At 41.0% G+C, this 25,739-nt stretch overlaps 1 protein-coding gene across 3 annotated transcripts in view; it reads left to right on the top strand.

Annotated features, from left to right (window-relative positions):
• The window catches only part of PPARGC1A (PPARG coactivator 1 alpha), a 663,089-nt gene that overhangs the window by 569,025 nt on the left and 68,325 nt on the right, over window positions 1-25,739 (top strand). For all 3 annotated transcript variants that reach the window (XM_049709463.1, XM_012531745.2, XM_004266198.4), the window contains one exon: window positions 1,875-2,054. In XM_049709463.1, the coding sequence (XP_049565420.1) occupies window positions 1,875-2,054 (180 nt within the window). The remainder of the gene's footprint in view (window positions 1-1,874; window positions 2,055-25,739) is intronic.

The raw sequence follows: 25,739 nt of genomic DNA on the forward strand, positions 1-25,739 counted from the left end.
CAGTGAAAAAGTTCCCCCCTTGTCTCTGAATTGGTCGTGTTGTGGAAGAGTTAACTGTGTGTGGGGGTGTGTGTGTTTGTGTTTGGAGGACAAGCAGTGGGCAAGTGTGGAGACTGGGAAGTGTTATGCCTGTAACAAAATCCAAACACTGTCCCAGAACAAAATCTTCTCTTCAGCCCAGCCTCCGCTCACTTATCAATCTAGTCAAGTATACGGATCTGTAACTTTGGGCTAACTCCAATAATAAAAGAGAAAGACCGATAAAATGATAAGGGAAGAGTTGAGATGAAGGGGGTTGCCCTTTCTTGGCATTACCTTTGTGCCTGCAGTTTGGGATCTCAGTGGGGCCCAGTGGTCTTAGGGAGGAAGTGCAGGAATTTTCAGCCTTCTCCCAGCCTCCCCTTACCAACTGCTGGCTCCATTCCCCAGTACCTACTTCTCAGCGTGCTGCTTACAAACATGCTGCTGCATATGACCCGTGTAATGTAGCCTGCCAGGGATGACAGGGGTGCTTGAGAAAAAAAATCTGCGTAGAACTTATTTTATTCAAAATCGAAATGTCAAGCAGTATCTTTAGCTTCATGCCCAACTGCTGCCTGGATGGGAAGAACTCCCCAGCATCTCTCCTGGCCTTGGAAGGGAGGGCCGTGAGGGTACCACCTCAGAGAGTGTGTCTTTCAGTTGAGACCCCTCAGTTTGCAGATAGATAAAGTCCTTATGGCTCTGGCGTCACCAGATCCCTTCCAAAGGAAGTTTCTGCAGGGTTCTTCACAATTGGCAGTGATGAAACAGCAGTCAGATAGCCAATTCGAGGTTAGAAGCCCACCTTAGGAAGCGGGTCCACTTTCCTCAGAAACCCACAGTGCAGGAGAGTTAACAGACCACTTACTCTGTGCAAGGAGGTGACAAGCAGCCCAGTCCCGGTAGAGGGTATTTGAAGCCTCTCAATATATTGAAACCATTTTTAAAACTCCAAATAAAAAATTGTTCTTTTGAATTCACTTAGAGCATAGTTTAGGAATATATAAATGATGAACAAAAACATAGTTGTGGTGTGCTAGAGTGGTTTTTCTTTTCAGACTTCAGGTGATCCCAACGGTATACACATATACACAGACGCACACACCAACACAGAAGACTTGCAAGGTACACATAGTGGAAGATAACAAAGATCATAAAAAATATGATTTTTGTCCTTCATCTCAATGGATTTATTTTTGACCTGTTTGAGAAGTTCAGAATCTCATGAAAAGTCAAGTAAAAGATTTAAATAACAATTCAAGAGAACCATAGACATGTTAAAGGACGTTGCATCATTAGTTGCTAAATGAGTTTTATGGATTATAATGGTTAAAGAGAGAGTAAATGGAGAAAGTCTTCCTGGTATAGTTCTTATGGGTTTTTTTTCCTCTCATTTAGTCATCGTTTGTCTCTCGTACGTGTGATGTAATTCCAAGGTGAAATCAAATCCGTATCCTTCCCTCAAAGGGCTTATACTCTAAGAGTAGAGTGAACTTTTGCATATAGTTAACCAGAAAACAATTTGAAACTTGGTAGGTGCTAACTATCGAAGAGGTACCAACAAATCTAAGTTGATTTCTAACTGGACGAATCAGAGAAGGCTTCATGGAAGCATGGCATTTACTATGGATTTGGAGGTAGAATTTGGGATGGAATGGTTCTGGCAAAGTATCCTTTGGGAGCAAAGTGAGTTAAAGAATTTAGGATGTTTATTCTGGGGACTAAAACCCTGGAAACCAGCTTTGGTGGTGTCGTTGAATTAACCAGGCTTAATTCCTATCACATGCTATTGCAGTTTAATAAATTCCTGCAGTTAATGAAAGCTTTTTTCTTTCCTCCCCTGCCCCCTGCAGTGTGCTGCTCTGGTTGGTGAAGACCAGCCTCTTTGCCCAGATCTTCCTGAACTTGACCTTTCTGAACTAGACGTGAACGACTTGGATACAGACAGCTTTCTGGGTGGACTCAAGTGGTGCAGTGACCAGTCAGAAATAATATCCAATCAGTACAACAATGAGCCTGCAAACATATTTGAGGTAAGGACAGCCCTTGGTGAAAATTAATTTCTCATTGAACTTGGCTTATGCCACACTAAAATATTATTGGCCTGAAAGCATAATGAGTTCTTACTTTGCTGTCACCAAAAGACTTTTTATCATACTTAGGCACTTCCTATTTTGTGGAAAAACGATTTTGGAAAACAAATTTTTTTTTTTTGTGAGAATTAAGGCCCTAAGGACCCACAACAGAGTGCATCAAACTCTGTTGAAATACTAAGGGACTGTGAAAGAATAAATGGCAAAGAAGAACAAACGTCTACACCTGTTTATCCCTGTGTATTTCCCACAGAAAATGGTGCCTACTGTAAACTAACGTAGAATGTAAAAGAATACATTTCTTTTTAACCAAGGCATGAGGTCTACCTTTAATTATTTTACAAAGTAGGTGAGCAGTTTTTTTTTTTTACTGTCATTGTCATATTTATAATCGTACCTCTGATTTCTTTATATTATGGGAACTTCTAAGCCCAACTACTCTGATATTTACTTATAAATTAGTCAAAATTAATTTACTTTTGAGTAGTGAGAATTACCTCCCAGGCTCTAGACTCTTTATTATAAGCCTACCCTGTAATAAAGAATGTTAATCTGCACCTATTAAACAGTTACTTTGAGAAAAGAAGTTCTTTCTTACAAGATCAGTCCTCATTTACTTGAAAATAAATGGTTTCTTAGAGGGACAAACTCTGGCAAGTGAATTGAGTAAAGATTATCAAATCAACTCGTTTTCAATATCACCAGCACCAGCACCACCATTATCATGTAACATTTTCTATCTACCATGTGCCAGCCTCCAAACAAAGCACTTTAAATGTATTTTTTTATCCACCAGAAGAGACATTTCTTATACTTCAATGTTGTTTGGTTGAAATCTCAAGTCATTAAGAAAGCCAATTTTACAATATTTATTGAGTTTTTCCAGCACCCAGCACATAAAAGGCACTGAATAAATGTTTATTGAGTCATTAAGAAAACCCATTTTACAATATTTACTGAGTTTTTCCAGCACACAGAAGGTGTTGAATAAGTGCTTTGTGAATAGTGAGTGAATGATGAATATGGTATGTTCATAAGAGTAATAGTAATAACAAAATGGCCAACATTTGGGCACACTTTTGCTTTATGTATGTCATCGCACTCATCCCTCAAAACAACCTATTGTTTAGGTACTATTATTATCATTCCCATTTTACATATGCAGACAGTGAGTTTCAGAGAGGCTAAGTGATTTTCCCAAAATCACACAGTTGACAAAGACGTGGGATTTGAACCCCAGATGTATCTGACTTCGAAGTCTATTATCCTTGATTAAAAATAGAATAACAGTGAATTTGGGTGACAGCCATCCTTTACATACCAAGCTGCTTCTTTGCTCAATATATTTAAAAATAGAACAGAATCTTTCCTTTCAGTGTTGGTTGACATGGAAGCAGGTATATAGCTGGTGAGCTGAGATGGCTGTATATTCTGTTGACCACTAAGGTTTTATAATATGCCTGGAGCATTATGTGGGTCTTAGAAGAGTGCTTAAGGTAATGGAGTGAAAGCTGGGGAGAAGGAATCAGGTGGAGGAAACACTGAGGGTTTGTGGTTAGTTATACTTTCCCAGGCTTCTCAGCCGGGTCTCAGAAAGTTCATGTGAGGACTTGGCTGGTTCGAACTGGTAAATTGAACATTCCTCATTCAGTACACTTGTCAGGTTACAGGCCCATTTTAAGTCATGCTGCATTAAGTAAACAGTACTTTTAAAAATGTCCATCTCCATAGACCTCTTATCTAAAAATCGACTATTTCATATTGGGTGAATGCCATGCATTTTGTAGAAGATGGTTAGGGAAAAACTAAAAGGTGGTTGGGGCGATGGCGTGGTGGTCAAGGCCTCCCTTGTGGGCTGGTTGCAAAAAATACACCTTTTTTTCATGGCTGGTGTCCCTGTATTTCATGTCGTGGCAACTGCATGAGGTACTTCTCATTTACACTTCCGGGAGACTGGGTTTGGCAACCAGTTATATATCTATAGATGCTTAATCTACACAAAGACACCCCTTTTGTTTTCCTATATAACTTTATACTACTGGTGGAATTGTTTTCAACCCGCTAAACACAAGGTTTATTTCATTTAATCTCTCATCAGTTCATTTTAAACCAGTGGTTCTCAACTGAAGGCAACTTTGCCTGCCTGGGGATATTTCGCATTGTTTGGAGGGATGTTTGATTTTTAGGACAGGAGGCAGAGAGGTGCTGCTGGTATTTAGTAGGTAGAGACCAGAGATGCTGCTTAACATCCTATAATGCACAGGACAGCTCCCCACAGCAAATAATCATTTGACCCCAAGTGACCATTACCATAGTGCTGAGGTGAAGAAACCCTGTTTAAAAAAAAAGTCGCCGCAATTTTTAGAAAACACTAAAGATGAATCTGTCAGATTTCTGAGAGAGAAAATAGAGTTAAGATACAGGATATGAAGACTTAGAAGCCATATAAAATTATCGAGATGCGCAGGGCCCCAGGAATGATATGTCGGGACTTCTCTTAGTGGCAGACAGCAAAAGTGACTGTATCAATAAGTCCCCATAACAGTTTTCTCTGATGTCACAAAGCCCATTCTTCTCTGTTGATGCCGAGGGTAAGGCCAAATGTGGCAATATTGTTACACACAGCAGCGGCTTCCTCAGCATTTGCATACAGAAAGATGCCTCTACTCTTTGCCCTCTAGCGTTAAACTCAGACATCTTTTCTATAACGAAGAAAAAAAGTGTGTTTTGGGCATAGGTGGAATTCTAAAATTGTGTCCTCCCCTGTAAAGAAACTCCATAGGCAACAGAATAACCCTTGAATGGCTACAGCCTTGCACGTTGCTTCTACCAAAGCTGCATTACCCCAAAGGCATTTCCCAGCGCCTGTGACTTTAAACCTCTCACAGCGGACTTTCACCTGTGCTCCCTTGTTCTCCTCCAGTTCTCAAAACCCTGCCTCATCACATTTGTGAAGGCCTTGTACTTGAGCAAGCCCAACAGTCACGGTCTCTGCCACCTCTGATCTGCCAATAACAAGCATTATCTACCTCGGATTCCCAGAATAAAATAAGGCACTGAGCAGTTCAACACTTTTCCCTGACTCAAGTATCACATTGATGACACTGCTGGAAACTGGCCACGGGATTTCTGAATTCTCATCAAAGCGGGAAGAAAGCGGGTATTTAGAGTTACATTTAGTATTGCAGAATGTTTAAACGTGGGGAATAAATAGAAATTTCTTCCTTTGACCTCTTCCATAATTTGAATCTTAGTTTGATTTTTATGTATTGAATAACTTAAGAAGAAGAAGAAGAAAAAGAATGGAATTGAATGTCCCAACTGGGGAGACAGTGAATTCCTGAGTGGGAGAAGAGTGAGCTGACACGTAATTGTGCATGTTGGTTGAGTAACTGGGCACACAAACAGCGCTCTCTGCTTGCACAACCTATGTTTGGATGTGTAAATGCAGGTGACCACGTATGATTCAGAAGCCACTTAGCAAAACAGGACACAAGGCCTATAGGTGCAGCACCCAGTTTATCTTATCCATGTGTCAGGAAAACAGGATGCTGTCCCTGGACCGGCTGGTAGCAAGATTTATGTTTCAGAATATTGCAACACAACTTCCTTCTCTCTGTTGCTTTGTGCATTGTTTGAAGGAGGAGAATAAAGAAGTACTTTTAAAGCATGGCAGTGTGTAAAGATGGGTGGCATGGGTTAGGTTAAATAGCAGATTGGCTCTTCTGGGACATTGTGGGCCACCTTGTCTCTGCTTTATTTTAACCTCTGCTTTGATGCCTCCTTGATTCCACTGAATGGGCATCTTTCATTTGTTGGTCTGGTAACTTCTGAATGCAGCTACTTGGGGTTCTTTAGTACGTGGAGAGTGAGGACCTAGAGCTGCCTCTAGGTCATTGCTCAGAATACGTACTGAAGGCTGCCTTTGCTAATGGGGAGGGAAGGTCTCTAAGCTGTGGCCAGTATTCATGTTGGGTGATTACTGAAACTTGCAGGAAGGTCTGATACTGTGAACTTTTGTAAAAGAAAAAGGGTGGTTTCCTGCTATCTGTCTGTAAGGTGTCCTGCTATATGCCACCGGGGAATGGCGGATGGAAACTTTCAAGAATATTCGATCATTATGGTCAGAATATAGATGATTTTACATTTTTTCCTTCGACTTTCAGTTGTATTCTAATTTTTTCTACAATGGGCATATATTATATACTTATGAAAAAGTTAAAAACAACAGATCTTGGCTATTCAAGAGACTGTGAGCATTCTGGGAGCAGGGAACCAGCTTGTCTTGTTCACTGAAGTTTTTCTAGATGTTCTCTTAGAAAGCATGAGAAAGTGTGTACTCAGTAAATAGTTGCAACCTCATGAATGAGTTAACCATCATATATTTATTGATGGCGTGAACTGCGTTAGTTAATGTGAAAATTAAATATAAAGCTCCAATAGATCTATTTCCTAAAGGACCTTAAATCTAGTTGGGGAGGGTGAAATCGGAAACCATTAGCAAATAATGGAAGACTGTGTATACAAATATACGTATATATGTACATGTTCATATATATCAGTAATTGGAGAACAACGTAACACTATATACATCCATGTATATGTGCACATGTATATTTATATGCATGGGGTTATATATTATATATATATTAGCAAGTGGCAAATATGGCAAGACTGTGTGTATTCATATATACATGTATACATGTAGGGGTGTGTGTGTGTGTGTGTGTGTGTGTGTGTGTGTGTGTGTATGTATCCTAGCTAAGGAGGGAATCAGCAAGAATAACATCACCAAGGTTAATAAGAGAATAAGAGTGAAGTCTTTTCATAGACAGATTATGAAGGTGAAGAGTTTGGTTTACTCAAAGTGAAAAATGTATTAATGGGAGCACAGGAGTAAGATAGGTAAGTCTGGATTTAGGGTGGGTACAAAATTATGCCAGGCCCTGAGGACCCAGTTGCAAGTGTTTAGAGTTTCCACGATAGGAATTAGGGTGCCACTGAAGATTTTTAACAGGAGAGCAACGTGACGGGGATGGTATTTAAGGGTGATCGTTCTGATCGTTTTAAGAGCTATGGACAAGCAGAAAGTAGAGGAAATCCGACAGCAGGCTCTGCTGCATTCCAAACCCCATGCGATGCAGGTGCAGGGAAGGGACAAGGTGACAGCAGAGGGGATGGCGTCCAGGGAACAAAATTTAAGCACCTCAAAGGAAAATTCCATCAGTCCTGATAAATATGGGTTAGGTTAGGGAGGGAGGTGGCAAAGCAGACTAACTCGAAAATATTCCAAAGGGAATTGGAACTTCACGGGTATCTATCTGGTTAAGTTTCTGCTCACCTTTAGGAGCTGAAGCACTTTCTTGGACTGTGAGTCATTTTACAAAGGGGCTGCCATCTCCCTGCTGCATCAGGGGCAGAACCTATTTAACCCAATCCACAAATTCATGTGGTGTCTGCTTTTTCTCACTTGTCTCCTTGGAGGAAATTCTGTAGCCTTCCATGGTAATGAATTCCTGCTTCTGCCTGTGCCTGAGGTCAGGCAGACTTTTCTATGAATGGCAAACCTCTTGGAATTTTAATAAAACAAACAGAGAAAAAAATGTGTGTCCAAACCACCTCCTCTTAATTTAATCATCAGGAGAATAAATTCTCCTTTTTTATGTGGAGAGACCGAATTCATTTACAATAATCACTTCTTGAAGATTTCTGGAATTTCCAATTTGCAATCAATAAAAGTTTGTCATTTCAATTCAATTTACGGCCCACAACCAGATTTTTGCCACACTTGGTAATGACGCTTAGGGAGAATATAGACTTCAAGTAAGAAAATAATAGCCATTTAAGTGGGGAGATAATTGGCTGTAACATAAGAACATTGAAGAATGTTGAAACTCCTGGAGACTTATGGAGTATTTTAAAAATTTATGTTGTACTTCTCTTTGCATTTGTAGTCTACCGCAAAATTTCAAATTCTGGGTATAAATCAGTTAGATGTTCATCTCGGAGAGTCACAAATCAGGAAGCAACCATCTGACCCAGCCTGTGTGCTGCTTTATTTTCAACCTCTACTGTGGGCTTATCCAGCTGGGAGACTGAATAGTGTTCACGTGTGTGTGTGTGTGTGTGTGTGTGTGTGTGTGTGTGTGTGTCTCTACACACCTCAGTTAAAGACTGTTTAGACTTCTTGTCTTGATAACATCTGCCTTATCTTGGGAACATCTGGTTTATCACCCTGTTTCTTCCTCGCCATTGTGCTGACCACTGGGAAAATGTGGCTCAGGAGCTCTGACCCATGGGGCTATGTCTATTGGCATCAATCCCTACTAATAAATAGTAAGTCAAAGGATGCCAGTTAAATGACATCCTTCGCCACTAACTTTCCTGATGGTTGCTTTTGTTAGTGTAAGTTGTGGTTACAAAAGATGAGGTCGGCTGCTGTTTTTCAGGGAAGTCAATCTAGTTCTTAGCCATTTGCAATTTGGAAAGTGAGGATCCGTAAGTGTAATTGGGCACAATGATTGTAGAAGGTGCTAGTTTGTGTTTTGGGGATAGAGACCAACTATTTCGATACTGTTGGCACTCCAAGAAGGAGGTGAGACATTTCTTGGGCTTTACCTACCTCCTGGACTCTCCAGTGGGTCATTGAACTAAACATTACTCCCCCTGGATATCTTGGGAGCCAGGAAAGTGGAGACCCACATTCACAAGGAGGAAAACTTGGGGAGGAATCAGGAAGAAGTGGCGCACTGCCTCTTAGATTTATTCAAAGATATTAGTCGAGGTTAAAGTCATTAAGATTCAGGATGCTGCAGTGGACAAACTGTCTCTTTGTATAGCAACGATGTGTGCTTGCATGGTAAGCTTATACATAGTGTCTGTTTGTCCTCCTCCCCCCATCTATATGAAATGTCCTGGAAACACAGCCCAGCAGATGGCTCACCTCTGAACGAGATCAACACACAAAGCAGATAAAAAGATGAACATTAAAGACCGACAGCCAAATTGTTCTTCCACTGTTCTCTACCCCAGACTTCACCTTTTTAACAAGGTTTATCTGTCCCGATAATTATGCGCCTATTCTTTTAACAATGAAAACTTTTATTGTGTGTTTTATAAAATGAATTGCCTGTGATGTAAAACAATTTTGTAAGGACGCTTTTTTTTCTTCTTCTTTAACCTCTCAGGTTACTTTCAAGATTGTGCGCTCTGAGGTATAGTTTGAAAGCAAAGCAGGGTACTGTGTTTTACTGTAGCCTGCCAAAGATGCTGAATTACAAGCAGCTAGAATGAGAGCAAGGGAAAAGGGGAGAGAGATACACAGGAAATACACACTCTTACTCTTGGCAAGGGCAAATTTTTACAAAGATAAATGACTTCTTATCCATTACGCAATTTACCCCAAAATGATAATAGGAGATACTTTCGTGCCTTTTCTCTTCCAAAATGATAGAATAATTTGCATAGTTTCAGATCCTAAACACTGATGCTGTGTAGACCTGCCCATCTCCATTACTAGAGCAAGTTATTCATTCAAGGTTTGCAGCCGGATAGATTAATGAATTACCAGATCTTGCGTAAAATGACTTGGCTTGACTTTTAAACAAGTAGGCTTTTTTTTTCTGTTTTTTTTTTTTTTTTTCTGTTTTTTTTTGGCCAGTCTTGTGATTGGTGTTAATGGGCTCTTTCAAGCCCCCTCTAGAGTTGTTTTTTTGGTTTTTTTGGTTTTTTTTTTTTTTTTTAGAAGTCTCTTTGTTAACTATTTCCCCCACTTTTTCATTCTCTCCCAAACTGCTGCTCAGAAGCAGTTAGTTCAAGGAGGTAAAAGCAGGCCGGTCGGGCAGGGAGGAGGGAGGAGACTTAACAGCCAAATTCTTGGTGGCCGATGCCCTGCCCTGTGCCACATCAGCATGATTTATTGGAGCCTTGTCTTCGGCACAACCAAGTTTAGTGTGAGATCCTTGGTGTTTCTCACACAATGTGCAGGGCTGGAGCTCTGAACTTTGAAGGAAAGCCTCAGAGCTATTTGCAAAGTGCTGGTGCTTCGTGAATACTAAATTACATTTAGGAAATAGTCTATTGCTACCAGTTATACTTCATTTTTATTCTTGACACAGACACCTAAATCAGAGAATAGTAACATTTCAGAGATTATGGAAGCAGTTTGGGTATGTTCCAACACTATAATAGGATCAGAATTTTAAGGCCTTTGTACTATTACCAATAGTCACTTAGTTTCTACTGCAGTGTACTTTGTAGGGAATTACAGCTTTTACTAAAAAGATTAAAATGCTATTATGCAAATGATTGCAGTATGTTATTATGTTTACAAATTAACATCCATGGCTCAACACACAAATTAACTAACTATTCTATCTATGTTATTAAGGATTTAATAAAGTAACTTAATAAAAATGGGGAGCTTGGAACACTTAATAGGAAACAATTGTGATTTAACACAGAACTCAAGCCTTGTGTTTAAGGTTCTAGGTGATACAGTGGTAAAATAAAGTTGAGCAAAGCACAAAGAAGAACTGGGACCATGAGAGCCACAGCACTGCTTATCTGAGACGCTGATGACCATGAACTAAATAGCATCAGGCTACAATATACAGTGGGCAGCATATCAATAAATCTAAGCAAAGCACACACACCACCTTCTATTAATAAATAGTTCATTGAAATGATAATCGCCCTACACTGCATGTTTGATATGTTCCGTACACACAGAGAATACTTAAATTATTCGAAAATGGAGCTCAGAGCAAATTTTGCTATGGCAAGTGGGATTTAGCTGCAGAATATCGCCGTGTGATAAAAGAGGGGAAGGCTAGGTTCAGACTAAGATGGCTTTACAAACAGCCTGCAAATTGCTATTCCTGGCTGTTCATAAGAGATCATAAAAGCAAGGAGATAAGAACCACCAAGGTCTCTGAGAAATGAATGTATGTGATTATGTTATCTTGTGGGTTGGATTTACTAGACAGACTGACAACACCTTCACTTCAGTCCAACAGGAAAAGTAGAAAGAGATGTAGATTCTGAATAACAAATTTGTTGGAGTGGGGAAGTTCCGAAACACTAGAATTAAAATCTTTCAAAAAAGATCCACGATTCCGGTCACTGACTGCATTGCTAGATCTCAAAATGAGAGCTAAGGGTGTTACTTACTTTTAAGCAAACAAACAAAAAGGAAACAGAAGAATTACTAGAAAATCCTGCAGCAACGTAATTCATATTTCAAATATTTTTTATTTATTTTTCTTAATAGTCACATACAGATGTTGAAGACTTCTAGATAAACAGTAAGATTTTTAGGTCTACCTAAAAACAAATAGTTAAATGAAATAATAAATAAACTATTATCCTTTTAGATCTACCTACAGAGGGCCACCAACTTGGGCTTCTTAGCAGGAATATCAGGGTGTACTTAAAGAAACATAGGAGCAGGGAAGCAACCACAAACTTGGTCAAGGTTTGTGCCCTTGCATACAATACAAGCAATTTATTTTGTTCCAAATAGCACTTCTGTCGTTGGGAAACTACTTATGCAAATTTGTGATATCTAGCTTTAGCAGGGCACCTGGTTCCCTCATTTCCTTCCACATTTGGATAAACTGTGTTGTTCTTCACTCTTCCAAATTTGTCCTTGTGGAAGTGAACACTTGCAAATTGGTTGAAGCTTGCTAAGAGAAAGAAAGAAAGCGGGGAAAGAAAGGAGGAAATGATTTGACCAAAAACAGTGTCTGGGACAGCTTATGATTTGATGGTTTGTGGCCTTGTCCCGTTCCCAGGCACCTGCTCGAGAACGTGGTACGATTCTGTTATGCAGACGTTCCAGAACTCTTGCCAACATTCACCTGACATGACCAAGGTTTAAAGTACTGACTGTAACTTTACACAGCATAGTGGAACTGTGTGCCTGTGTGTGTGTGCATACACATTCACATTCTTTCTTTTTTTAAGGAGAAGAATGGGATACTTGCCATGGCTGGGTGGTAAAATAATTAGTCCAGCAGACAAATGTCTTGGCCCATGTTTAAACAGAGCTTTAAGAACACAGTGTTCTCACCAGTCACATATCTAAATACAAACCAGTGTCAGCTGCCATGCAGACCAAAATGTAATAGCCTGCTTTCACATAGGTCATCGTCAGTCCATTTTGGTCAGAGTCACACTTCACATCTGTTTCTGTGCGCTGCAGCCCCTTAAGGTGGCAATGGGCTTCGTAAGAGCACAAACAACCCAGTTATAAATTGCCACTGCTGGAGTTACTTTGAATAAGTGTATACTGTTTCATATTTATAACAGTGAGCCTTCGTAATATGCACAGTGAATATATAACACCGATCAGTTCAACAAGCATGAAATTGTATGTTGTCAACTTGTCACATAAATAGAGTCATATTCTGGCTTGCGATAATGTTGAACTAACACTTTTTCCCCCAGAATTGTCAAGAGGGTCACAAAAAAAATTGGGAGGTAGCACTTCCTTTGGGTAGATAAACAGTCAGGGCTATTGTAAAGTTGATATTACCGTTGATGGGTTCCTTTTCTCCCTTCTCTCCAAAGTGCTTACTTTTCTTGGGTGAATGCTAATTGGTTAATCTGGTGTGTTTCTTCTGTCATCCAATGGTATCATTTTCAGTCAGTGCTAGAAGGCTTTTTTTGGGTTATGTATGTGTGAGAAGCTGTTTTTGTTCTCCTTTGAAACAATTTTTTTTTTTGTATTTTTGTAGCGCAAATCAGTCCTAATTGTCATGAAATTCTCTAACCGTCTTCTGGCAAGCTCTCTGTTTCATGTGCACTCCAGTTAACTCTTAATTCATTACCAGAGCCCTGGGTCATAGTGAAGGCTGGACATTTTGATCAGACTTTCCCACGATAGAGAATTTAGAGAGATGCAGCAGAGAAATGATTGAAGCAAATGTGCAACTTACTGAAAGGAGAAGGGGACAAATGAAACATACTCACCAGTCGCTGGGGAGCAACTGCAGAGACCAGTTTCCACGGTGGCTGATATTTCGGCACCAGAGGCATGAGTAGAAACTGATGCCAAGTACTTTTGAACTTTGGAGAAATTCTTAGAGTGTGTTCAACACTCCCCATCTTCCTTCAAATGGTCTGGAAACAGAAGGTGTTGCCGGCTATCTCTGCCGTCATGTGGATTTTCCTGGTTAAGATGCCAACTTTAAAACCTCAGGACTGTGCTTTAGAATGTGTGTATTACCGAGGGGGTATGACTAACACTGATCTTTCATCCCATATCACTTGTGGTATGGATGGGTCACATTTTCTCTTGGAAGAAACCACTTGCCGGCTGAAGCTACTTGGTCTCCAACTTGTGCGTAGTTTCACATTTCTTCATGCTTCTGGATTTTAACAGTTTCTCTATTCTCTCACTGATTTATTTATCCCTTCATTAAAAAAAAAAATTACTGTCAACCATTAGCATGCCCGTCTCCTTGCCACTTTCTGAAGATACAGTGATTACGTGTAGACAAGTCCATGGTACTATGAAGCTCATGGTTAGTGATGAAGACAGGGCTTTAAAATCAAGTGAGATAAGCTCTCTGATAGAGAAAGCAAAGCGGGGACTTTCCCCACCTGCCTGTTATCGCTCACAGATAATTTCTGCCCTTCTCTGGGTTGGTACACTTATCATCTTCAGAAATGCCTTCACCTCGACATGGAACTTTGCTGGAGAGCATTTCTCCTGGCTAATGGGACCTTCTGTTCCAAACCAAGAGCCCAGGCATAGGGTCCATCAAAAGCAGGGCAGTGGGACAGAATATTTGAAATTAGAGAACCTGGGATTTATGGTGTCCTACCCACTGTGTGTTGAGAAAAACAGCAGTTTGCTCATTGGAATGGCTGAGAGAAGAGGAGAGGTAGTCAACCTAAGGGAAGAGGGCAAGGCTGTCAGCAGCAAGTTCTCTCACTAGTGTACAATGCTGCCGTGAGTGGAACACTGAGCCCCTGGCAACGCATTTGGGGCTCCTTTGGATGAATACCGTTTTGCATCTTTTAGGCCTGTTGACATTTCTCTGTGAGGATGATATTTCAGTCCAGCTGGAAAGCCTGACACACTTTTTGTCTATATGCGACACCTTGAATATGTGGCTTTTCTACGTCTTGGAGCTTTCTTTGCACTGTTTCATGGATGGTCCTACCTGCTTCCGTGAATGAGGCAGGCACAGGAAGAATGCTCACTACCTCTTTCCTCTTCTCTCTGGAGGTACCAAGCATTACATCTCTGCTGGGCCTGATTCAATTAGATCTCTTTCACTTCCCTGTAATTCTCCAGCTTAAACTTTTTCTCCCCAGTCCTTTCCGAGAAGTTTATTTCTGATTTGAATGATGCTTGTATAGGGAAAAAAGTCCCTCTATTATAGGAATGCCCTTGGTTTTTACATGGACTCTTGGCCTAAGGACATTAGCTTCGCCGGGTGCCATCACATTTGTTCAGAGGTGAAGTTGGGGCTTCTGTATTCCAGACATAGTTCTCCCAGGTGTCCAGGGATCCTCGCCAACTCAGATCCTGTCCAGAAATGTTCTCATGTCAGGATCCTCTTGTGTCTTGCCAGTGCATGTTTAGCAGGGACACCCTGCTCTCCTCTGAGCCACCGATATCAGCTTGCCTTTTCTTTTAGGCAGTGCTGCCTGATGGGCAGGCTCGCCTCCTGTTCCCACTGGAGAAGGGTCTAGTCAAATACCTGAGCATCCAAACGCCGTGATGCTGCATGGGTTAAGTGACTTCTCACCCCTCTGGTCCACAGTTCTAGGACTCTGTGTGCAGTAGATTTGAGAGTTATATTAGGTCACGATGCCACTTTCTAGCTCCTTTAATCCTATCACCTGGCAATCCCAGCAGTGTAGCTGAGGTAGCTTCCTCTGTCCTAAAGGAATTTGTGTCAATTTCTCCTGGGACAAATCTCATCTGGACTGCTTTGCAATATTTGTTCCAACTGAAAATTTTGACAAAGGCATTCTGTCCACACACAGCCAAAGAATTTTCTGTGTTTAGATGCCTTTGGAGGTAACTGAATGTTGCCTGGTCTTGGCAGATAACTGAGTCTGGCAATCCACGTAGCATGATCCATGCCCTGTTTAATTTGTCTTTGAATGGCAAATGTGTTTCTTCTCTGAGTCAGCAAAAGGCATGATACCCTCCAACGGTACTGTGTGGCCTCCCTCCTGCTTTTGTGATATGGAAAAACAAAACAGCGATCCCACTTTTTTTCCTTTAGTTGCTGGTTCGTTTTTATTTCCAGCGACATGTTTCATAGCTGAAAGGGAAGATGTATGTTCCATAGATGGGATGCACTTTTACTTAATCACAGTGGTTATTTTTATAATTCATAGTAGGAGACCTCATTTCTCTGGCCATTATTAACTTAGTATTATTAATTGTCTGAAACATAGCTGAGAAACATACCATTTGTATAAATGTCTCTGAGAAGCCAAGCCAGATGAAAAAAAAAATCATACCCTCAAACTCAATGCATTTTATTCCCCAATAAGCTTCTCCAGCTCTCCCTTACCACTTGCTTCCTTTTGTTTTACTTGCAATTTACACCAATCTAGTTATCTGTGTTCTGAGCACATGGGAGATGAGAAGAAATGATTTAGAAAGTTAATGAGCTTGTAGAGGCGAGGGGTGGGAAGTAGGAACTGGCCAAAACAGATGAGACTAAAAACTACAAAAAGTAGACACTTCCTCAAAATATGACTGTCTGGGGCCATTTCAGTTGAGGGCAAAGCGCCCTATATTTCTCAGGACTATATTTCTAAATAGCTCCCTGTGGTCATTTTACAATATCACATAATGTTACAAAAATCAGTTCTCATAATTTTTAAGATGAGGGAAATATGTAAATGATTTTGAAATCTTCCTATTAAATGCTTTAATAAAAACTCGGGTGGTTAACCATTCAGCTTCTTGATTCAGCTGCACAGGTGCCCATGTGGATTAATGCCTGATCATGAGAAATAAATGAGGCATATATGCAAACACACACACATATTTTTACATCTAAAAGATTTTCCTGGGGTCTGGATATCATCCTGTTTTTCCCACGTAGTAGTACCTAATAGGAGAACATTCCATGTAATGTTAAACTTCATTGTATAATCTGTCAGATCACTTTCTCCCTTAAAAAAACACAACTGGTGGGATTTCCCTGGTGGTGCAGTGGTTAAGAATCCTCCTGCCAATGCAGGGGACACAGGTTCGATCCCTGGTCCGGGGAGATCCCACATGCTGCAGAGCAACTAAGCCTGTGTGCCATAACCACTGAGTGTGCGCGCCTAGAGCCCATGCTCCACAACAAGAGAAGCCACCGCAATGAGAAGCCCGCGCACTGCAATGAAGAGTAGCCCCCGCTCGCCGCAACCAGAGAAAGCCCGCGCGCAGCAACGAAGACCCAACGCAGCCAAAAGTAAAACAAGACAAAAAGAACACAACTGGAAAAAATTTCCTCCAATAAAAAGATCACTGAGGGCTTCCCTGGTGGCACAGTGGTTAAGAATCCGCCTGCAAGTACAGGGGACACGGGTTCGTGCCCCAGTCCGGGAAGATCCCACATGCCTCGGAGCGGCTGGACCCGTGAGCCACAACTACTGAGCCTGCGCGTCTGGAGCCTGTGCTCCACAACGGGAGAGGCCACAACAGTGAGAGGCCTGCGCACTGTGATGAAGAGTGGCCCCCGCTCGCCGCAACTGGAGAAAGCCCACGCACAGAAACGAGGACCCAACATAGCCAAAAGTAAATAAATAAATTTATAAAAAAAAAAAGATCACTGATTTTTTTTTTCTTGTCAGGAGTAAAGCTCTTTAGCTATAAGGCCATTGGTCAAGACAAATACAGCTCAGCAGAGTTATCCTTAAATAAGTAATTCCCCGCATTACCTTAGAAGGAAATTACTGATACTTTTCGCCTTTGTTGCTTTTCTACCCAGTCCCCAAATAAACCACCACTCCAACAATGCATAATTTATGTGTCTATATTCTTTGAGAACACACTCAATTGTATTACCAGTACTATGAGTAATTTCCCCCTTTTTTTCCCATTTTGTTTGGAGATCCTTATAAATAGAGGCTGTAGGGCTTACAAGACAATCACGAAATGCGCTGCTTGGTTTTGGGTACAGGATTTCAGATAACGTGCAACACTGAGTTCTCTAAATCTCATTTCTCTCTCGAAACCCAAGGAAAGGTATAACTGTGTCTTCTTTATCCAAACTCTCTGGCCCAGCTCTGTCACCTTTCAACCGAGGGGAGAGAACGGACAGCGTGGGTTTCTCTATATGGACCCTGAGCTTTGGTTGGGGCATGACCACTCATTAATATTCAAACTTTGGCAATTTCAAAGAATGTCGTCCACCCTGACTACTGTAAGCAGCCCAGCTCCCCTGGTACTTCTCACGCTTCTCCCTTGTATGAAGACATTTGTGCCTCTCTTCATGTCCCCTTCAGGAGTCATTCTTCCGTTGTTCAATTTTTCCCTTTCTCTTTATGGCTGTCATAATAGCTCCTGATACAGTCGGGCAGTGGTGACCCTGTCCATCACTCACCTGCAAGCTATTCTTGAACCAGTGGATGGTCCCTGAGGGACCAGATCCATTGTGTCGATGGTGGGCCTTTCCACCCAACCTTTCATCCAGGAGCATAAAAGCCCATCCCAGGCTGCGTGCAAGCTGGCTGCCCTGCCATCTCAGTGTCCTCCGTGGAGCTGAGCAGTGGAACGGAAAGAATCAATGCAAATGAAGTGCGGAGGCACGGACAGAAAAAGATGTGCAGTTGGGGGTTCTCAGAAATTAAATCTGTCCTCCTTTGAGTGTCAGTGGAAATAAGTCTTAAGAAATGAGAGTCCAAAGGAAATTTGCCATACACCGAATGTCCATAAACTGTATTATAACCATGTGCTACACTAAAGGCCAGTGGTTGGTTGGGTCTGTGTTCAGTGGGAACCTTCACCAGGCAAAGGATAAACTATTAAATCTCTAAACTTAAGAAGCTATGAGTGGCCCCTCTTAGGCAAAATGAGTATTATTATCACATGTGCCAAAGAGCATCTTTTCGTTTTGTGAAGGTCTTTGCACTGTGGCCATAGGGGTCTGTCCTTCCGGCAGTATCCCTCAAGCTACATTATGAACTGCATGAGGGCATTCCCTCGTATCCTTTGTAAGTGTGCCTTAACTTGTTACCTCGTCACCTTCTCTGTGCCGAGCACAAAACTGTGCATATTTGGAATTCTATCTCTGCTGTCTGTTAGCGGGTGGATTTACAGTGTTTCTGTCAGATTCAGGGAGAGGAAGAGAGAGAGAATAAAATGACCTTCCCAGCCATTTAGACCAATCCTGCTAAAAATAAGACATCTCAAAGATCTGAGAGCATGCTCTCCAAGAGATGGTTTGTAAACAGAGCCAACTGTGACAGCAGTGTGTGTGCACCTGCCAGACTAGCTGTGAACTTACCTTCTAATTCACTGAAACTTGCTCCTCAGATTAAGATAGATGGGTGGTTATAATGGCAGTTGCAAGACATGTGTTAAGCTGGTGTGTGTTGGCACAAAAAGACACTGTTGTATGTCTGCTTTGGACGTCGAGTATTCACTCCTCTCTCCTACGGAAGAGGGAATATTTCTCACACTCAGTGAAGAGCTGAAGAATTGGTACCTTTATGGCGTTCCAGAGCATCGGATTAACTCTGCCTCTGTCCAAGGGATCAGCTGTTACCTGGGAGTTATAAAAATGCATGGCCCCAGCTTCCCATGGCCCACATCGTTCCCACACTGTGCCCATATTTCCTGGTCTGTTTTGCCTCTCTCAACAGATCCAGACTTCAAACATTTGCAGATATTTTGTTTCTGTTGTCATTTCCTTGTCAAAAATTGCAATGAAAAGAATTTATCTCATGAGGAAAAGTGATTGCCTAATCGCACAAGTTTACAGTACCATAGCTCTATGACAGTTATCCTATTTCCTGGAAGAATCAAGCACAGAGGCTAGAAAGAAATGGTGGGATGGCAAAGGATGGCTAATCTCCCAAGGCGTTCAGGCTCTTCAGAAGTTGTGAATGTCTTGGCCTTGCTTTGGTGTATAGGCTGGAAACCTGGGTGCAAAAATAGCAAAGCAAAAGGATCCCCTTAACCTGAATTTCTTACCAGTTTCTGTAGAACAGTTGAATTCTTGGTCATCTTTGCTATTTTAGCAAAGACCCCAGTGAGCTGTCTTTGTTTCAAAGGGAACAGTTTACCCAGCCCATGTGGGTACCTGTTTAGGCTGACTCATGGGTTAAAATTTAGTATGCTATTATATAGGATGCTCTGATACAGGAATTTATTTCAGTCCTTCTTAAGTTGACCCATTTATTGACCATTTAAAGAGCATCCACTATGTGTAAGGCACTAATTTAGGTGCTCAGAATACAAGGACGTATTATGTATGTAATATTTAGGACACAGAGTTGGTTGTCTAGTGAAAAGACACTTAACAAATTATAAGATATTGGCATGGATTTTGTGGCAAAAGTAGAGATGAAGACACAAACAGAGGAGTAAAATTGTCTGCTGAAAGGGTGAAAAGGGAGGAAAGTTTGTAAGTGTTGGTAGGTTATTTATTTGAGACTTCATCGCATCAGGGGTTAAACACACTCCTATTTACTTAGAAAATACAGTAAACTGCATTTCCCATCTCTTAGCAGGAAAACGGAATAGCCAAGAAAAAGGATGCACACATTAGGCCCTTAATAACATTTTTTTTAAATGAATCTGCCTTCTAACAAGGCCGTTCTACGTCACGCTTGGCAGTCCAGTAGCTCATTAGATTTTAACAAAAGCAGCAGAGCTAAATGAGAAGAATTCCTCAGTCAGGTACTCTTGGCAGTATCCCTGGGAGCAAATGTGACAAATAGAATCAGAAATGACTTAAATAGTCAGCTACCACAAGCCAAACTTAAAAAAAAGCCCTGAAAAGACCAAAAATGGAAACATATTACAGTTATCTGCATTCACAGTGCAGAACAAGTTTGGTCGTATTTAAGATAATTCTCTAGTGCGTGCTATTTTTAGCCCAAGGGTAAGCTCCCTTAAGAGTCTTTGGCGTTGCATCCCTTTAACCTGGCCTAACAAACTAAGCCAATAAGCTGTCTGATTTTCCTTGTCCATCCAGGAGGAAGAGAGATAGCTAAAACAAACCATTTTCGGGGAAAATGTTCAGCCTATCTTGTATTAGGAGCTTTTTTCATATAGATTTTTTAAACATGCCAATATTAAGTGTTGCCTGTCAGAGACCAAAATGTCAAACTTTGCTGTTTTGAAATTGTAGGCTCACGGTTATAAAAAGAGGATTTTATAGGCGTAGCCTAATGGAAATAAACATTACTCCATTACCTTCAGTAAAACCAAATCTTTACAGTTCAGGCTATCATTATTAATGTCTATGAGAAGAAAGAAACGTTTCCAGGGGGTTTATTTATTTATTTTTTTAGGCAAAGAAAGACTGGTGAGCTGTACCATAGCAAATGAAAGTTTTCTTAAAGCTTTCTCCTCAGTGACTTTGCAGTGTGTAATTTAAAAGCAGAAAGCAAAGAAAATGCCGTCTTAAAACACTAGGCTGGCTATTCCTAGTATCTTTCTTTCTTACATATTAACAACTCTTTGTGAGACAATTGCTCTGTCAATTCTTGTCTGTCTGTCTCTATATAGTATATACAGACAACTCTATCAGCTTTCTATTGTTCACAGCCCTGTGTGTTTTTTGAGGGTGTGGGTTGGTGGGTGTTGGGTGTATGTCTGGAGGCATACGTGTGAGCTATCTCAGTTTAAATCATATAACCATATAAGGTGTGGATTACAACACTTAACAATGCATTAATTTCTACTTAGTTCATCAAAAACAATGCTGTTAACCGTCCGAGTTTAAGGTTGTTCCCAGATTGACTGGGTTATTGAAATTCAGAAGACAATTTGCCAATCCAGTATCGGGTAGATTTCAGCAATCAGTAGCCAAAAGTCTCTTGAGCTCATAGTATAAGCAAGATGGTACACCAGGTGAGGTGGCGGTTAGAAAGGTGATGAAGGCAGGCCTTCAGTTCTCAAGGAGGCTTGTCACCGAATGGCAGAAGGAAGTTGCCCACGCCCACACGGTGGCAGTCAGAAAAGTTTAGGACATTTATAGAGATCCAGACACCATGCCTGGGCTTCCTCTCTTCCAGAGTGATCCTACCTCAATTAACAGCCTTCTCATAAACATGTCATTAGGCCCCTTATAAATGAATGCCCCACCACTCCTCTTGGTTATGCATGATTTCTATCTTCCCACAGATTAGGGATTTAGGAGTTAGTATTTAACCAGAACTCAAATTCCCTGGTTCCCATTGCTTGCCCTCAGTGTCAGTAGGATGGAATTGCTGTTTTCTATCAGGAAGCTTCAGAAACACTGGCCAGTCGCATGACCATCTCCAAGGATATATTTGCTTCCTTGAGCTGCTCTATTGCCTGTTAAATGAACAAATGGTGCCTATTTCTGCAGAGCACTGGTGGGGTCTGGGCATTCTTTGTCCTGCCATTGCAGTCTGCTGCCAGGGAGGTGTTTTGTGCTTTACAAGCTCGCTCTTGATCTTTAGTCCCCTTTAAGACCGGCTGTTAATCTTTAGCACAGGCTGACTCTGCAACCCAGCGCACACCAGGTTGCCTAACTTCTTGTTTGTGTGCTCCCAGGGATCAGAAACCACTTTGCTGTTTTTCCCCCAAACCACAAGCCTTAGGGTCACTGCCTCCGTCTCCCCGTCCTTTGTTCTCCATGTTCGGTCTGTTGCTGAGAACTTCCTGTTCTTAGGTGAATGATCACATCTTCCTCGTCATTTCTTTTTAACTCATATCAACTTGCACTTAGTGATCACAGCCCCCTTTAGTGCTTCCCTGGTGGTGTTGTTCCCAGCTACTTCAGAAGGTATCATATCCCACACACTCCATACTTGATGATGAAACCAACCATTATTTTTCAGCTTCTTCTGTGTGTCTAGAGCTTTGCCAGAAACTATGGTACCTATAGAAGAAATATGTGGACTTTAGGGATAACCTTTTTTGGGATACACAGCTTTGTGAGGAAACAAGACCTACTCATGGGACACAATTGAACAGTGGATGAAATGTGGATGGACATTCAACAAAGCCCTATTCTAGGCACAACGTAAAATATACGAGTCAGTGATCTAGTCCCTGTGTTCAGTTTCCATTAGAAATTCATTGTCCCATAAGGAAACATGTGCTCATCGGCATGATATTAGCAAACTCCTCTAAGAGTTTTAGAATTGGGAAGAGATCCGTAAGGCCTGTGCGGGAACACAGAAGCCAGATCTTCTGAAATAGATCTTCAGAATGGAGAGAGATTTCCATCGGCAGAGAGGAAAGGGAAGTATTTCAGACATCAGTTTTCATCCCTACTACATACTTATTGCCCACCTGCTATGTACCAGGATTTATACTAGCTGTTGGCATAACAAACTGGATGAGACAGGGACCACGTTAAATGCAAAATCATGGTGCTGGAGAGAGCCCAAGGGATGACTGGGAAATAAGAACGAATCTGATTGGGCAAGAAGGAAAGTAGATACAAGTGAATAGAATCTTAGCATTGGACTAAATTAATATGAGGAGAGATTAGTCCAGCAATAGGGAAACTGAGGCCCAGGTACCTTATGTGACTTGTGTGATAGATAACAGCTTGAGGTCAGGACAAGCAGGGGGAAGACAGAAGACAGGGCTTGTTATCATGGAAGAAGTGTTACCTTGCACAGAGGCTGCAGGCGGAGGCCCAGTGAGGAGGCTGTTGTGGTTTTCAAGCTTGAGGTAATAGGACTGGAATTAGGAGATGATGGTGACAATGAAAGGAAGGGGTGGATGTGGGAGACGTTGTGAAGAAAGAATCGATGAAGATCTTGATCCCATCCAGTGAGAGGTTCAATGCTGTGGTGGGAGAAAAAGGAGTAAAAATGGCTGTGGTTTCAAGCCTGGGTGATTTGGAGACTTTGGGATCAGTTAAGGAAAATAAGAGAATCAGAGGAGGGTATGTGGATCACGGCAGGAACTGAGAGGAAGGGTCTAGAATGTAATGTGCTTCGATTGTAAAGAGCCTGGGGTGGCTGCTATTGGAAGTCTGTGAAAAAAAATATAATAATTGAGCTTGGGCGCAGTCATGGAAGTCTTTATGAGGATGGGTGTCTTAAAGGAAATATTTATTTGGCAGACACTGTGGAGGAGGGATATCAAGGTTCCCCTTTGTCTGACAGATTAAAGATTTTTCACTTTTGCTTTGAGGTCAGTAATTCGCCAGGCTTTTTCTTGCCAATAGTAACAGTAACTTTCGGTATTTTTATGTGCTAGACACTAGGACTACACTTTCAAACAGCATTTTCATATAAAAAAAAAGTTTAATTTTGGATATACAATGGAGAAAAGACAGTCTCTTCAATAAGTGTGGTTGGGAAAACTGGACAGCCACATGTAAAAGAATGAAGTTAGAACACTCCCTAACCCCATACACAAAAATAAACTCAAAGTGGATTAAAGACCTAAATGTAAGGCCAGACACTATAAAACTCTTAGAGGAAAACATAGGAAGAACATTCTTTGACATAAATCACAGCAAGATATTTTTTGACCCATCTCCTAGAGTAATGGAAATAAAAACAAATTAAACAAATGGGACCTAATGAAACTTAAAAGCTTTTGCACAACAAAGGAAACTATAAACAAGACGAAAAGACAAGCCTCAGAATGAGAGAAAATATTTGCAAATGAATCAACAGACAAAGGATTAATCTCCAAAATATATAAACAGCTCATGCAGCTCAATATCAAAAAAACAAACAACCCAATCAAAAAATGGGCAGAAGACCTAAAAAAACATTTCTCCAAAGAAGACATACAGATGGCCAAGAAGCACATGACAAGCTGCTCAACATCACTAATTATTAGAGAAATGGAAATCAAAACTACAATGAGGTATCACCTCACACTTGTTAGAATGGCTATCATCAAAAAATCTAGAAACAATAAATGCTGGAGAGGGTGTGGAGAAAAGGGAACCCTCTTGCACTGTTGGTGGGAATGTAAATTGATGCAGCCACTATGGAGAACAGTATGGAAGTTCCGTAAAAAACTAAAAATAGAATTAACCATATGACCCAGCAATCTCACTACTGGGCATATACCCAGAGAAAACCATAATTCAAAAAGACACATGCACTCCAATGTTCATTGCTGCGCTATTTACAGTAGCCAGGTCATGGAAGCAACCTAAATGCCCATGGACAGACGAGTGGATAAAGAAGTTGTGGTACATATATACAGTGGAATATTACGCAGCCTTAAAAAGGAATGAAATTGGGTCATTTGTAAAGACATGGATGGACCTAGAGACTGTCATACAGAGTGAAGTAAGTCAGAAAGAAAAAAACAAATATCGTATATTAACACATATATGTGGAATCTAGAAAAATGGTACAGATGAACTGGTTTGCAAGGCAGAAATAGAGACACAGATGTAGAGAACAAACGTATGGGTACCAAGGGGGAAAGCAGGGGGTGGGGTGGTGGTGGTGGGATGAATTGGGAGATTGGGATTCACATATATACACTAATATGTATAAAATAGATAACTAATAAGAACCTGCTGTATATTAAAAAAAAAATAAGGTTTTTTTAAAAAGTTTAACTTAATATATTAAAAATAAATGATCTCGTTTGATTCACCTAATTGCCATGACGGGTTGGAGGTGTTACCTCTTTACTGTTCAGACAATGAGGCTTAGATAAGTAACTTGTCCAGGGCCAAGTTACAAAAAGTAACCAGAAGAACTAAGACGGCCCAACTCCCAAACTTGAATTTTTAACCAAACCTTTTGACTTAATACTGCTATTGCCGTGCTCTAAGCTTCTCATCCCCTCCTACTCCCAGCCTTTTTAAAATTTTCCAAATGCCTGGAATTATTTCTGTCCCCTTGTTTTCAATTCTCCTGAATTTGAAAATCACAGGAACCTCTCAGATTCAGGAAGTGTTCCCTGATTAATTCCACCTCTACCCCAACAGCTAGCAGAGCCCAGATCTGATCTTGTTAGAGTAGATTTCATGTTATTTAGTGGAGAGACTGCATGAATCCATCCTGCCACAGCCTGGTCAACAGATCAGAGTTTATGCCTTATTGCACATGGATCTGTAGATGTTTTCATTTGCAGAGGATTGTCCTTGGAAGCATATATTAAAATTGTAAGGCCAGGAACTGTTTGTGATATTCTTCATGCCCCCAGTGTGTATATTCCTGATGCGTGTTGACTGATGGACCAATACTTTTGTTGGTATTTGGTTGAGAAGGAGGGCAGTTGCAAAGTATTGATAAAGCATCCTAAACTTGGCTTTAAAGTCCTTTATTGAACTCATGGGCATGTCTTCGTAAACTAGATTTGGTAGAATATGCCTGTGAGATAAGTCTCCCAGAAGACAAGTTTAGTGGTAATATAACTCTTTTAAAATGCAATTGAAAACAGGCATATTTCCCCCAATAAACCATTTCTTACAATTTCACTCAGCTCTGACAATTCTCCTTCCCTTAGTGGACATC

The sequence above is a fragment of the Orcinus orca genome, chromosome 4, assembly GCF_937001465.1.
Source record: "Orcinus orca chromosome 4, mOrcOrc1.1, whole genome shotgun sequence".
Classification (NCBI taxonomy): Eukaryota; Metazoa; Chordata; class Mammalia; order Artiodactyla; family Delphinidae; genus Orcinus; species Orcinus orca.